The 14,215-nt window shown below is 38.5% G+C and overlaps 1 protein-coding gene across 1 annotated transcript in view; it reads left to right on the forward strand.

Moving 5' to 3' along the window:
• Positions 1–14,215, forward strand: part of CERS3 (ceramide synthase 3) — a 120,387-nt gene that overhangs the window by 25,765 nt on the left and 80,407 nt on the right. The window contains exons 4-6 of the mRNA XM_061159718.1: positions 3,975–4,032; positions 4,722–4,772; positions 12,203–12,295. Of these exons, the coding sequence (XP_061015701.1) occupies positions 3,975–4,032; positions 4,722–4,772; positions 12,203–12,295 (202 nt within the window). The remainder of the gene's footprint in view (positions 1–3,974; positions 4,033–4,721; positions 4,773–12,202; positions 12,296–14,215) is intronic.

The raw sequence follows: 14,215 nt of genomic DNA on the forward strand, positions 1-14,215 counted from the left end.
AGAAGCAGTGACAGTTTTCCGGAAACACTACTAGATTCAGGGTTCAAAGACCTACATTACTGCCTTGACTGTGTCACTACTTGGCTGTGTGAACTGAGGAATGGCCTCCAGTTTAGTTCAGTTCAGTTGCTCATTCATGTCCAACTCTTTGTGACCCCATGGACTGCATCATGCCAGGCCTCCCAGTCCATCACCAATTCCCGGAGCCTACTCAAACTCATTCCATCATGTCGGTGATACCACCCAACCATCTCATCCTCTGTTGTCCCCTTCTCCTCCCGCCTTCAATCTGTCCCAGCATCAGGATCTTTTCCAATGAATTGGTTCTTCACATCAGGTGGCTAGAGTATTGTAGTTTCAGCTTTAGCATCAGTCCTTCCAGTGAATATTCAGGACTGATTTCCTTTAGGATGGACTGGTTGGATCTCCTTGCAGTCCAGGTGACTCTCCAGAGTCTTCTTCAACACCGCAGTTCAAAAACATCAGTTTTTCTGCACTCAGCTTTCTTTATAGTCCAACTCTCACATCCACACATGACCACTGGAAAAACCATAGCCTTGATGAGACGGACCTTTGTTGACAAAGTAATGTCTCTCCTTTTTAATATGCTGTCTAGGTTGGTCATAACTTTCCTTCCAAGGAGTAAGCGTCTTTTAATTTCATGGCTGCAGTCACCATCTGCAGTGATTTTGGAGCCCAAAATAATAAAGTCAGCCACTGTTTGCACTGTTTCCCCATCTGTCTGCTATGCGTGATTGGACCAGATGCCATGATCGTAGTTTTCTGAATATTGAGTTTTAAGCCAACTTTTTCACTTTCCTCTTTCACTTTCATCAAGAGGCTCTTTAGTTCTTCTTCACTTTCTGCCATAAGGGTGATGTCATCTGCATATCTGAGGTTATTGATATTTCTCCTGGCAATCTTGATTCCAGCTTGTGCTTCATCCAGCCCAGCAAAGTAGTAAACATAATCAAAACATCTCAGGTAGTTCAAATGGTAAAGAATCTGCCCGCAATGTGGGAGGCCTGGGTTTGATCCCTGGGTTGGGAAGATTCTCTGGAGGAGGGCATGGCAACACACTCCAGTATTCTTGCCTAGAGAATTCTTGCCTGGTGGGTTAGAGTCCATGGACTTGCAAAGAGTTGGACATGACTAAATGACTAACACACACACACACACAAACATATACAAAAGTAGGAAGTCTGGCTTAATAAGCTGTGTATGCTATGTATTCATCACCAACTTTAATAATTATCAACTCAAGGCTATCATGTGTCATCTCTGCCCCCATCTGCTTCTCTCTGTTACCAGATTTTTTTTGTATGTGGATAATATTTTTCTTTCAATTTTATTGTGATATATTTGGCATACAGCACTGTATAAATTTAAAGTGACTTACCTTACGAATGTTGTAAAATGATTACCATAGTCAGTTTAGTTAACATCTGTCATCTCACATAGATGCATAAAGGAAAAAGAAGAAACAATTTCCTTGTGATGAAAACTTTTTGAATTTATTTTCTTAGCAACTCTCAAATATACCATATAGCAGTGTAAATATAGTCATCACATTACATTCACAGTACCAATTTAATTAATAACTAGAAGTTTGTCGCTTTTGATCACCTTCATCCAGTTACTCTTGAAGATCACATTTGAAGCAAATATCAGACATTGTGTGATTCATTTGTAAGTATTTTAGTATGTGTTTCTAAGTGATAAGAACTGTTTTAGATATTGTGTGTGTGAGTGTGTGCGCTCAGTCATGTCAGACTCTGTGACTCCATGGACTGTCGCCCAACAGGCTCCTGTGTCCATCGGATTTCCCAGGCAAGAATATTGGAGTGGATTGCCATTTCCTCCTCCAGTTGATCTTCCCGACCCACGGGTCAAACCCGCATGTGTTGAGTCTCCTGCATTGGCAGGCGTATTCTTTACCAGTATGCCACCTGGGAAGCCCATTTTAGAGATTGTCATACCTCAAAAATTTATTTAATAGCAGCAGATATTCAATCACTATTCAGGTTTCCTTGATTGTCTTATATTTTTCTTTGTAGTTTGTTTATTTGAATCAGGCTCTAAATAAGACCTGTGCATTACAATTGGTCTTTTAAGTGTCTCTTAATCTATATAGATCCCTCTCCATACATGAGAAAAAATTCTTTTAAAATGTGCTTTTCAGAAAGATAACTAAAGTCTGGCCACATAGAAACCTTTTCACTGGGAATTAAATTTGGATGAAGTGAGTAATTAGATAACAGTATTATCAAACAGGTCAGTTTTCATTCCAGTCCCAAAGAAAGGCAATGCCGAAGAATGTTCCAACTACTACACAATTGCACTCATTTCACATGCTAGCAAAGTAATGCTCAAAATTCTCCAAGCCAGGCTTCAACAGTACGTGAACCGTGAAGTTCCAGATGTTCAAGCTGGATTAGGAAAGGCAGAGGAACCAGAGATCAAATTGCCAACATCCACTGGATCATCGAAAAAGCAAGAGAGTTTCAGAAAAACATCTACTTATACTTTATTGACTATGCCAAAACCTTTGACCGTGTGGATCACAGCAAACTGTGCAACATTCTTGAAGAGATGGGAATACCAGACCACCTGACCTGCCTCCTGAGAAATCTGTATGCAGGTCAAGAAGCAACAGTTAGAACCAGGCATGGAAAACAGACTGATACCAAATAGGAAAAGGAGTACGTCAAGGCTGTATATTGTCATTCTGATTATTTAACTTATATGCAGAGTACATCATGCAGAATGTCAGACTGGATGAAGACAAACTGGAATTAAGATTGCCAGGTGAAGTATAAATAACCTCAAATATGCATATGATACCACCCTTATGGCAGAAAATGAAGAGGAACTAAAAATCCTCTTAATGGAAGTGAAAGAGGAGAGTGAAAAAGTTGGCTTAAAGCTCAACATTCAGAAAGCTAAGATCATGGCATCCAGTCCCATCACTTCATGGCAAATAGATGGGGAAACAATGGAAACAGTGAGAGACTTTATTTTCTTGGACTCCAAAATCACTGCAGATGGTGACCACAGTCATGAAATTGAAAGACGCTTGCTTCTTGCAAGAAAAACTATGACTGACCTAGGCAGCATATTAAAAAACAGAGACATTACTTCGCTAACAAAGGTCCGTCTAGTTAAAGCTGTGGTTTTTTCAGTAGTCATGTATGGATGTGAGAGTTGGACTATAAAGAAAGCTGAGCACCAAAGAATTGATGCTTTTGAACTGTGGTGTTGGAGAAGACTCTTGAGAGTCCCCTTGGACTGAAAGGAGAGTCAACCAGTCAATCCTAAAGATCAGTCCTGCGTATTCATTGGAAGGATTGATGCTGAAGCTGAAGCTCCAATACTTTGGCCACCTGATGCAAAGAACTGATTCATTTGAAAAGACCCTGATGCTGGGAAAGATTGAAGGCAGAAGAAGAAGGGGACGACAGAGGATGAGATGGTTAGATGGCATCACCAACTCAATGGACATGAGTTTGTGCAAGCTCCAGGAGTTGGTGATGGACAGGGAGGCCTGGCGTGTTGCAGTCCATGGGTTTGCAAAGCGTTGGACATGACTGAGTGACTGTACTTAACTGAACTGATTATCAAACATCATTTATCATGTGTCAGGAAGTAGGCTAGGCATATTAGTAATAACAGTAGCTTAACACTGGTTGCTTAGTTCATACCAGGCACTATACCATAATTTTTCATAAGTTATCTTCAGTATTTTTACATTTGGAGGTTAGTTTTGTTATTCCCATTTTATGGATGAAGAAATTAAGACTCCTTGAATTAAGTGACATACCTGAACTTTTAGCCATCCAACAAGTGGCAGAATCAGGATATTCACTTAGATTTTTTTCTGACTCCAGGATGTGCATTCTTTCCAAACTGTTATACCAAATATTTTTCTCCTCAGATGTCAGTCACCTTAACAAGTGTTTTATTTCTTTTGGCAGCTGGCGATTTACATTTTACCTAATTATTACCATTGCTGGAATTGCATTTCTTTATGACGTAAGTTTTCTTTTTGATATATCTTTGACTGTAATTTGTCTTTAATTTTAAAAATTCCTGCTTATGAATCCCTTGAGATATACTTTCAATAAGGTAACCAGCTTTTAAACCTCTACTCACTCCAATCACTTGTTTATGAAGACTTTCATTACTTGCCCATCAGAAATCAAATCTCTCCTTATCATATTCCCTTTGCATTGTCTGTTACAGTAATTATTAAATGATTATCTCATTAAGTGATGTATAAAATTAATAGTAAATTGTTAACAGAAAAAAGATAACTAGCTTTTGGGGATATCTCTAAAGATTCTTTTAAGATTTCTCTTAAGATATTTTGTTGCTATGTATATTTCAAGAGTTTTTATTGCTACAGAAGCAGTAATCTAATTGGTCCAGAAACAATTTCATTAGAAGAGGCACTTGTTTGAAATAAATAATTTCCTTTGAGAATCAGGACTATTATTGATCCCAGACTCACTAGAACTGTTGCATGTCACAGAGGTATTGTATAAGAACAAGTAGAAATACCTGTGGAAGCAGGAAGATAATGCTGGGGAGCAGGAATGTGATGAAAGTATCTCACTGTGCATGTTTCCTCCCTATCGGCAACATCAGGAAGGGCTTAGGTTTCTGCTGAAATCAGCCTTTGACTCTGAACAAAGTTTCTCTTGGTTCCTTGCTTTTTTCAGAAACCTTGGGTATATGACCTGTGGGAAGTTTGGAATGGCTATCCCAGACAGGTAAGTCCCCCTGATATAGTCCCTCCCGTCCTCAGCAGCTTGCTCCCTGAGTTCGGCCTGAGTCCCTTCCTGCTCTCTGTCCATGTTCATGCAGTCCTTAGAGCTTTGTCTACTGGAGCTTACTCATTCGTGTTTGTTATTCACCCATCACTTGTCTAATTCCTTTACTTTGTTTATGGTTAATGTAATTATATATTTAAATTTACCATCTTACTGTTTATTTTCTACTTGTATCACTAGATACATTTCCTTTTTTGGTACTCTCATTACTTTTATAGGACAGTGAAGTTTTTAAAATTATTATTTTTTAATTTTTTAAATTAATTAATTTATTTATTTTACTTTACAACATTGTATGGGTTTTGCCATACATTGACTTGAATCCTCCATGGGTGTTCATGTGTTCCCCATCCTGAACCCTCCTCCCATCTCCCTCCCCATCCCATCCCTCTGGGTCAACCCAGTGCACCAGCCCCGAGCACCCTGTATCATGCATAGAACCTGGACTGGTGATCTGTTTCACATATGATCATTTACATGTTTCAAGGCCATTGTCCTATATCATCTTGCCCTCACCCTCTCCCACAGAGTCCAAAAGACTGTTCAATACATCTGTGTCTCTCTTGCTGTCTCACATACAGGGTTATCGTTACCATCTTTCTAAATTCCATATATATGCGTTAGTATACTGTATTGGTGTTTTTCTTTCTGGCTTACTTCACTCTGTATAATAGACTCCAGTTTCATCTACCTCATTAGAACTGATTCAAATGTATCCTTTTTAATGGCTGAGTAATCGTCCATTGTGTATATATACCACAGCTTTCTTCTCCATTCATCTGCTGATGGACATCTAGGTTGCTTCCATGTCCTGGCTACTATAAACAGTGCTGCAGTGAACATTGGGGTTCAAATTATTACTTTATTTCTTCCCTTATATTAGCTTTTCAGTTATGCAGGCATTGGTGGTAAAGAACCTGCTTGTCAGTGAAGGATAAGAGACATGGGTTCAATTCCTGGGTTAGGACAATTCCCCTGGAGGAAGGCATGGCAACCTACTCCGGTATTCTTGCCTGGAGAATGCCATGGACAGAGGAGCCTGGCGGACTATAGTCCATAGCGTCTGAAAGAGTCAAACACGACTGAAGTGACTTAGCATGCATGCACACATTCTTTCAGTAGTTTTCCCAGACATTACCTTTTGCACTCTTCAGTTATTAGAGTCTAATACAAACTAATGCTCTTACCTCTTTCCAGTCAGTGAAAGGCCATCAGACTGCGCCTGTGTCCTCCTTGAGACCTTTAAAGCCTGCGGGTCATGACTGTGACTGATCTGTAAATGTCGGTGTGCCCTCTCCTTGCTGGCCCTGGCGCCTTGCACTTCCGCACCTCCATCTGGCGCTACTATCCTCATGGCTGAAGGAGCCCCTTTGGCTTGCTTGTCTGGAAATATCATTTTACCGTATTTTTAAAATGTTTTCCTGGGCATAGAATTCTAGGTTACTAGTTATTTTCTTTGAGCACTTTAAAGATGTCATTCCATTGTCTTCTGGATCCCCTCAGTTTCTTTAATTCAGTTGTCCATTTTATTTTTGCTTCTTTGAATGATATCTTTTTATTCCTCTGTTTTAAACATTTTGTATTTGTCTTTCAGCAGTATGATTGTGATAGGCATAAATGTCATCATCTTTGAATTTATCCTGCTTATTGTCCATAGTAATTCTTGAATATGTAGCTTGATGTCTTAAGTACATTTTGAAAAATTCTTAGTGGTTGCTTCTGTTCTTTTTTCTCTCCCCTCTCTTTCTGGAATTTCAATTTACAAGGGTGCTAATATGCTAGACTTTTACACTAGGTCCCAAGTCTCTTACATACATTTTCTCATATTTTCTATCCTCTGCCTCACTGCTTCAATCTATAGGAACACAGTTCACCACAGATCTCTTGCATTTCTGCATGTCATATGAAGTGAACCACAGGCTGACTTCTGTTCATACTGTATTGTCTTTTGAAAGATGTTTGTATGGCAAACAAGCTTGGAAGATGGAGGCAGTCTCTCCTCTGGAACAGTGGATATACATATTATTGTCCATTATGAAAGATTTAGGTTCCCTATTTCGGGATTCCTCTCTGGTAACAAAACCCACTGCATGTGCAAATGTCAGTTCAGTTCAGTTGCTCAGTCATGTCCAACTCTTTGCGACTCCATGGACTGCAGCACGCCAGGTGTCCCTGTCCATCACCAACTCCCGGAGCTTACTCAAACTCATGTCCATCGACTCAGTGATGCCATCCAACCATCTCCTCCTCTGTTGTCCCCTTCTCCTCCTGCTTTCAATCTTTCCCAGCATCAGGATCTTTTTTAGTGAGTCAGTTCTTCACATCAGGTGGCCAAAGTATTGGAGCTTCAGCTTCAGCATCAGTCCTTCCAATGAATATTCAGGACTGATTTCCTTTAGGAAAGACTGGTTGGATCTCCTTGTAGTCCAAGAGACTCTAAAGAGTCTTCTCCACAGTTCAAAAGCATCAGTTCTTTGGCACTCACCTTTCTTTGTAGTCCAACTCTCACATCCATACATGACTACTGGAAAAACCATAGCTTTGACTAGATCGACCTTTATTGGCAAAGTAATGTCTCTGCTTTTTAATATGCTGTGTAGGTTGATCATAGCTTTTCTTCCAAGGAGCAAACGTCTTTTAATTTCATGGCTGCAGTCACCATCTCCAGTGATTTTGGAGCCCCCAAGATAGTCTGTCACTGTTTCCATTGTTTCCCCATCTATTTGCCTTGAAGTGATTGGACTGGATGCCGTAATCTTAGTTTTCTGAATGTTGAGCTTTAAGCCAACTTTTTCACTCTCCTCTTTCACTTTCATCAAGAGGCTCTTTAGTTCTTCACTTTCTGCCATAAGGGTGATGTCATCTGCATAGCTGAGGTTATTGATATTTCTCCTGGCAATCTTGATTCCAGCTTGTGCTTCATTCAGCCTGACATTTCGCCTGATGTACTCTGCATATAAGTTAAATAAGCAGGGTGACAATATACAGCCTTGACAATATACTCCTTTCCCAATTTAGAACCAGTCTTGTTCCATGTCCAGTTCTGTTACTTCTTGACCTGCATACACATTTCTCAGGAAGCAGTCTGGTAAGGTGGTCTGGTATGCCTATCTCTTCAAGAATTTTCCAGTTTGTTGTGATCCACACAGTCAAAGGCTTTGGCGTAGTCAATAAAGCAGAAGTAGATGTTTTTCTGGAACTGTCTTGCTTTTTTGATGATCCAGTGGATGTTGGCAATTTGATCTCTGGTTCCTCTACCTTTTCTAAATGCAACTTGAACCTGGAAGCTCTTGGTTCTTGTACAGTTGAAGCCTGACTTAGAGAATTTTGAATATTATTTGGCTAATGTGTGAGAGAGTAGAAATGTGTGGTAGTTTGAGCATTCTTTGGCATTGCCTTTCTTTGGAAATGGAATGAAAACTGACCTTTTCCAGTCCTGTGGCCACTGCTGAGTTTTCCAAATTTGGTGGCATATTGAGTGCAGCACTTTCGCAGCATCATCTTTTAGGATTTGAAATAGCTCAATTGGAATTCCATCATCTCCAGTAGCTTTATTCATAGTGATGTTTCCTAAGGCCCACTTGACTTCTCATTCCAGGATGTCTGACTCTAGGTGAGTGATCACGCCATCGTGGTTATCTGGATCTTGAAGATCTTTTTTGTATAGTTCTGTGTATTCTTACCACCTCTTCTTAATATCTTCTCCTTCTGTTAGGTCCATACCATTTCTGTCTTTAATTGTGCCCATCTTTGCATGAACTGACCCTTTTGTTTAGCTATGGGAATTGGAATGGGAGAACTGGCCCAAATGTTGTTAATCTGGCAACTATAGTACTGTGAAAAATAAACTATCCTTTATCTCTGACCCAGGAGTCTCATATATCCTACCAGCATTCATGAAACTGTGGCAAGATAACTTGCAAGTAGGGTAAAATCACAGACACTTCACAGCTCTGGATATTTTCTACTTCATGTCCTCTGGATCACTAGTACATTTTTCAGCAGTGTCTAATCTGCTCTGAAACACATCCTTTGAGTTCTCAATTTTAGTTATGGTATTTTTCAGTTCTCAAATTTTCACTTAATTCTTTTTCATGGATTCCAGTTCTCTATTAAAAATTCTCACTAATTTTTAAAAATAACCTTAAAAACCTAGTTAATTTTAAAAGTCATAGCCTGATAAATCCAGTATCTTGATCAAGTGTTTTCTTTCTTATTCCTGTCCCCTTTTGCTTGATAACTTTTGGTTGAATGATAGACATTGCATATGAAAAATTATACTTAGGAATGATATTATCTACCCCCTGAATGGACTCATTTTCGCTTCTGTTAAGCAGTTAGAGTTGAGACAGATCATCTTAAGTTTTATATGTTTTGAAGTGATTTTATGTGAATTCCAGTCTTTGTAAGGGCAGATATATTTATATATAACTCATCTGTATTTCTAGGGAATTCTCTTAGAGTGGTTTTAAATAAAAGGTTATAGTATTTACCAGGACTCCTTTTCCTTGGCTGGCCCTGAACATCAGTTTGCTTCCTCGCACTATAAGATTGCCAAAAGTCCTACTTAACTTCTGCTTAGAAATTTGAGCTGGTGTTTTCTAGAAACTCTCTTTTATTTATTTCAATTGAACTTTTTCTGTGTTTGAAATAACATTGTGTTTGAATATCTAGATATTTTCTTTTCACTATATTTTTAAGATAAAGGAATGTTTATACCTCAGAGAATATAGAGAGTATAGTCTCTGGGCTCAATAGTGCTTGTAAATCAGCAAACATGGACTTTATGCTATACATAGGTGTAGTTTTCTTTGAAATTATCCTGTGTAGCGTCTGTAGTACTTCTTGAATTAAGGATGCACTAGAAATAAAAGATTACATTTAATGCATTTTTCTTCTCTTTGAAATTTTGGCTCCATGGGATGCTTCAGGATGCTTTGGTTGTTCCTTGGTACCTTCAAACAGATATTATCTGTACTTTTCCATATTTTTGAAGTAGTTCTCACTAGGAGGGTTAGTCTCATACAGACTTGTTTGTCATAGAAGAAAGCAAAAGTTCTCTTTCTTTTATGGCCTTATCAAGGATGATGTGTTGATCAGAAAACTATTCCATTTAATGTATTAGCCTTACTCTTCACTTCTCAGGTGTGCCAGTTTATGCTGGTGCATAATAAATCATCACCAAAACTTAGTACTTTAAAACAACAACCATTTATTTGCTTATGATATGGATTAGCAATTTGGGCTAGGCACAGCCAAGCAGTTCTTTTCCATCTGGTGTTAGCTGAGTTCATTAATGTATTTTCAGTTAGGGGAATAGGGGATTAGGGGATAGCACATGTGCCCTCATTTGTATTTTTGTCAGTGGACATCTTGATTCTCTACTTTGTGGCCTCCAGCAGGGTAGCTCAGGTTTCTTGTTGTTGTTTAGTTGCCCAGTCGTGTCCAACGTTTTGAGACCCCTTGGACTGCAGCACACCAGGCCTCCCTGTCCCTCACCATCTCCCAAAGTTTGCCCAAGTTCATGTCCATTGCATTGGTGATGCCATCCAGCCATCTCATCCTCTGATACCCTCTTCTCCTTCTGCCCTCAGTCTTTCCCAGCAACAGAGTCTTCTCCAATGAGTCGGCTGTTTGTATCAGATGACCGAAATATTGGATGCTTCAGGATCAGTCCTTCCAATGATTATTTGTGGTTGATTTCCTTTAAGATTGACTGGCTTGGTCTCCTTGCTCTCCAAGGGATTTTCAGAAGTCTTCTCTAGCGCCAGAGTTCAAAGGCATCAATTCTTTGGCACTCTGTCTCCTGTATGGTCAAGTTCTCACAACCGTATATGACCACTGGGAAGACCATAGCATTGACTATGTGGCTTTTGATGGCAGAATAATGTCTCTGCTTTTCAACATACTGTCTAGGTTTCTCATAACTTTCCTGCCAAGAAGCAATTGTCTTCTGTTTTCATGGCTGTAGTCACCATTCTCAGTGATTTTAGAGCCCAAGAAGAGGAAATCTGTCACTTTTTCCACCTTTTCCCCTTCTGTTTGCGATGAAGTAAGGGGGCCGGATGCCATGATCTTTGTTTTTTTAATATTTAGTTTTAAGCTGGCTTTTTCACTCTCCTCCTTCACCCTCATCAACAGGCTCTTTAGTTCCTCTTCACTTTATGCTATTAGAGTGGTATCATCCACATGTCTGAGGTTGTTGATATTTCTCCCACATACCTGATTTCAGTTTGTAATTCATCCAGCCCGGCATTTCTCATTATGGGCTAAACATATAGGTTAAGCAAACAGGGTGACAACAGACATCCCTGTCGTACTCCTTTCTAAATCTTGAACCAATCAGTTGTTCCATATAGGGTTCTAACTGTTTCTTCTTGACCAGCATACGGGTTTCTTAGGAGACAGGTAAGATGGTCTGGCATTCCCATCTCTTTAAGAGCTTTCTGCAGTTTATTGTGATCCACACAGTCAAAGGCTTTAGCCTCATGTTTCTTACTTGGTGCTTATGAGGTCTCTGATTGCATCATATTTGCTATGTCCCCTTGGCCAATGCCCAGAATTCAAATTCCTGGTCATGTTGGAGGCAACTTTACCAGGACATGAATATGAGGTGAGATTCATTGAGGGCATTAACATTACAACCCATCACACCAAGTAATATAATGTCTCAGCTTATTTAAAAGAAGCACACCACCCCTTGCTTTAAAGAAAACTCTAGCCGTAGGAATTTCATTCTATTTTTTAGGAGACATTTTTAGACTACCTAAATAATTGTATATATTTTACTACTGTCCCATTTGAGAATGGGCCAATTTGGGTCACCAGCTTGTCACTGGAAAAGAGGTTAGGACATCAGATTTGAGTAGTACTCAATAAACATAAAACAAGGTATTTTGTTGAGCCAGCAAAACAACTTTTCCATCTAATTTAACTCTCAGTCAACTAAAAGAATGCAGTTACACCTGTTGTAGTTTTATTAAATTTTAAACAAAACATTTAACTTGATTTCGGAATTCTTGTCCCCCTTTTTAGAAAGAAAATGCCTCAAAATATTGTCTCTAATTCCTTCTCAGAAGTTGAAATGTAAAACATTATTATTTGAGAGGAATTTGTGGTGTATAAGCTTCCCTGGTGGCTCAGCTGGTATCAGAATCCAGCTGAGAATCCCCCTGCAATGTGGGAGAATTGGGTTCGATCCTTGGGTTGGGAAGATCCCCTGGAGAAGGGAAAGGCTACCCGCTCTAGTATTCTGGCCTGGAGAATTCCATGGACTGTATAGCCAAATAGGTATAAACAATATTTTTAATCCTTAAAATGAGTTGTTTATATGGTGGCATTAAAATAGTGAATACTCTTGTTTTCCTCAGCCCTTGCTGCCATCCCAGTACTGGTACTACATTTTGGAGATGAGTTTTTATTGGTCTCTCTTATTTAGCCTTGGCTCTGATGTCAAGAGGAAGGTAAGTGTCTTATTTACAAAGCTGCTTTATCCATTTTTTTCAAAAATGTTCATCCCCCTTCCCCAAATCTAATCTTTAAATTATATTTTTTTGTGTTCTTAGTTCTTGTTGATAGGTTTGTTTTTTTTTGTTTGTTTGTTTTTTACTTTTATAGCACATAGAATAGTGCAAATATGCTCACTCTTTGGTTACTTGATAATTTGTAGTGAAATATAAAAACTTTAACTTTGAAGTTCTACTCTTGTTCGATGAGAAAAGGACTCTCCTTTATGATGTCTGTTTCTTTCTCTTGGTTTGGGAATTTAGTGTTCTTCAGTGCAAAGAAAAGTGCTAGTAGTTTTAATTCTACAACCATATCTTTTAGTTGATTACAGACTACTTTATTCTTTGATGTATTCAGTGACTTTGAAAACATTTTTTTTGCTCTGCACTCTCCGTGCAGTCACAGACTTTCTTGTGTGCATGAGCGGTACAGGTCAAATGACAAATACTCTTGGCATGTACTTTATATGTTATGCTCTATATAAAAGATCCATTTGTAGCAAAATTCATATGATAAATAAAATTAAGTGGAATTCGTATTAAGGAGCTAAAACCAAGCTGGCTTGACTAAATGATGTTTAAGTGATGGTGTACATTATCTACCACTAAGGGGCACAGTCAGCTGCTCACCTGAAGATCTAAAAAGAAACTTACAGAATAAACCATAAGAACATAGTGTGGAAAATCTGATTGAAATGATTTCCTTTTCCAGAAAACTTGATCGCTATAGTTTAATTATTATTAACTTAGGTTAGGCTAAGAATATACCAAATTTTAATTGAGGCATTTTCTCAAGGGATAGAATTGAAAATAATCATTATTTAGAAGGTCTTTAATAGACAGACTCAGGTAGGATGACCCCGTAATCATCCTTTTCCCACTTTTGAGCCTTTGATTTTTTTCAATAGTTGCTTTCTCTTTATTATATACAGGTCCATAGCACCTTTCAAAAAATTAAATATAGATTTACATCATATATTTAAAAATATATTTTTTCAGAGACAAAAAATTGTTAAGAATTGGGTAAAGCACAGGCTCTGAAGTCACACTGCCTGAGTGTAGATCCTGTCTTCACCACTCACTAACATTTTGAGCTAGTTGATTATATTCACTAAACTTAATCTTCTCATATATAGAGTTAAAAATAGTTTCTATCTCCTCCAGTTGTTGTGAGGATTAAACAAGTTAATCCATATAAATCACCTTCTGGTATATAGAAAGTACTCAATAAATTAGGCTGTTATTGTTCCTTTTTTTTTTTTTTTTTTTTACTTTGGCTACAAGGAAACTGAAATTTTAAGTTTTTTTAAAAGCATTAAAAAAATTTTTTTTTAATGCGAAGTCAAGTGGGCCTTAGGAAGCATTACCATGAACAAAGCTAATGGAGGTGATGAAATTCAGGTTGAACTATTTCAAATTCTAAAAGGTGATGCTGTGAAAGTGCTGCACTCAATATGCCAGCAAATTTGGAAAACTCAGCAGTGGCCACAGGACTGGAAAAGGTCAGTTTTCATTCCAATCCTAAAGAAAGTCAATGGCGAAGAATGTTCAAACTACCGCACAATTGCACTCATTTTACGTGCTAGCAAAGAAATGCTCAAAATTCTCCAAGCCAGGCTTCAACAATATGTGAACCGGGAACTTCCAGATGTTCAAGCTGGTTTTAGAAAAGGCAGAGAAACCGGAGATCAAATTGCCAACATCCACTGGATCATAGAAAAAGCAAGAGAGTTCCAGAGAAACATCTACTTCTGCTTTATTGCCTACACCAAAGCCTTTGACTGTGTGGATCACAAGAAACTGTGGAAAATTCTTAAAGAGATAGGAATACCAGACTGCCTTACCTACTTCCTGAGAAATCTGTATGCAGGTCAAGAA

Source organism: Dama dama, chromosome 13, assembly GCF_033118175.1.
Source record: "Dama dama isolate Ldn47 chromosome 13, ASM3311817v1, whole genome shotgun sequence".
NCBI classification, from domain to species: Eukaryota; Metazoa; Chordata; class Mammalia; order Artiodactyla; family Cervidae; genus Dama; species Dama dama.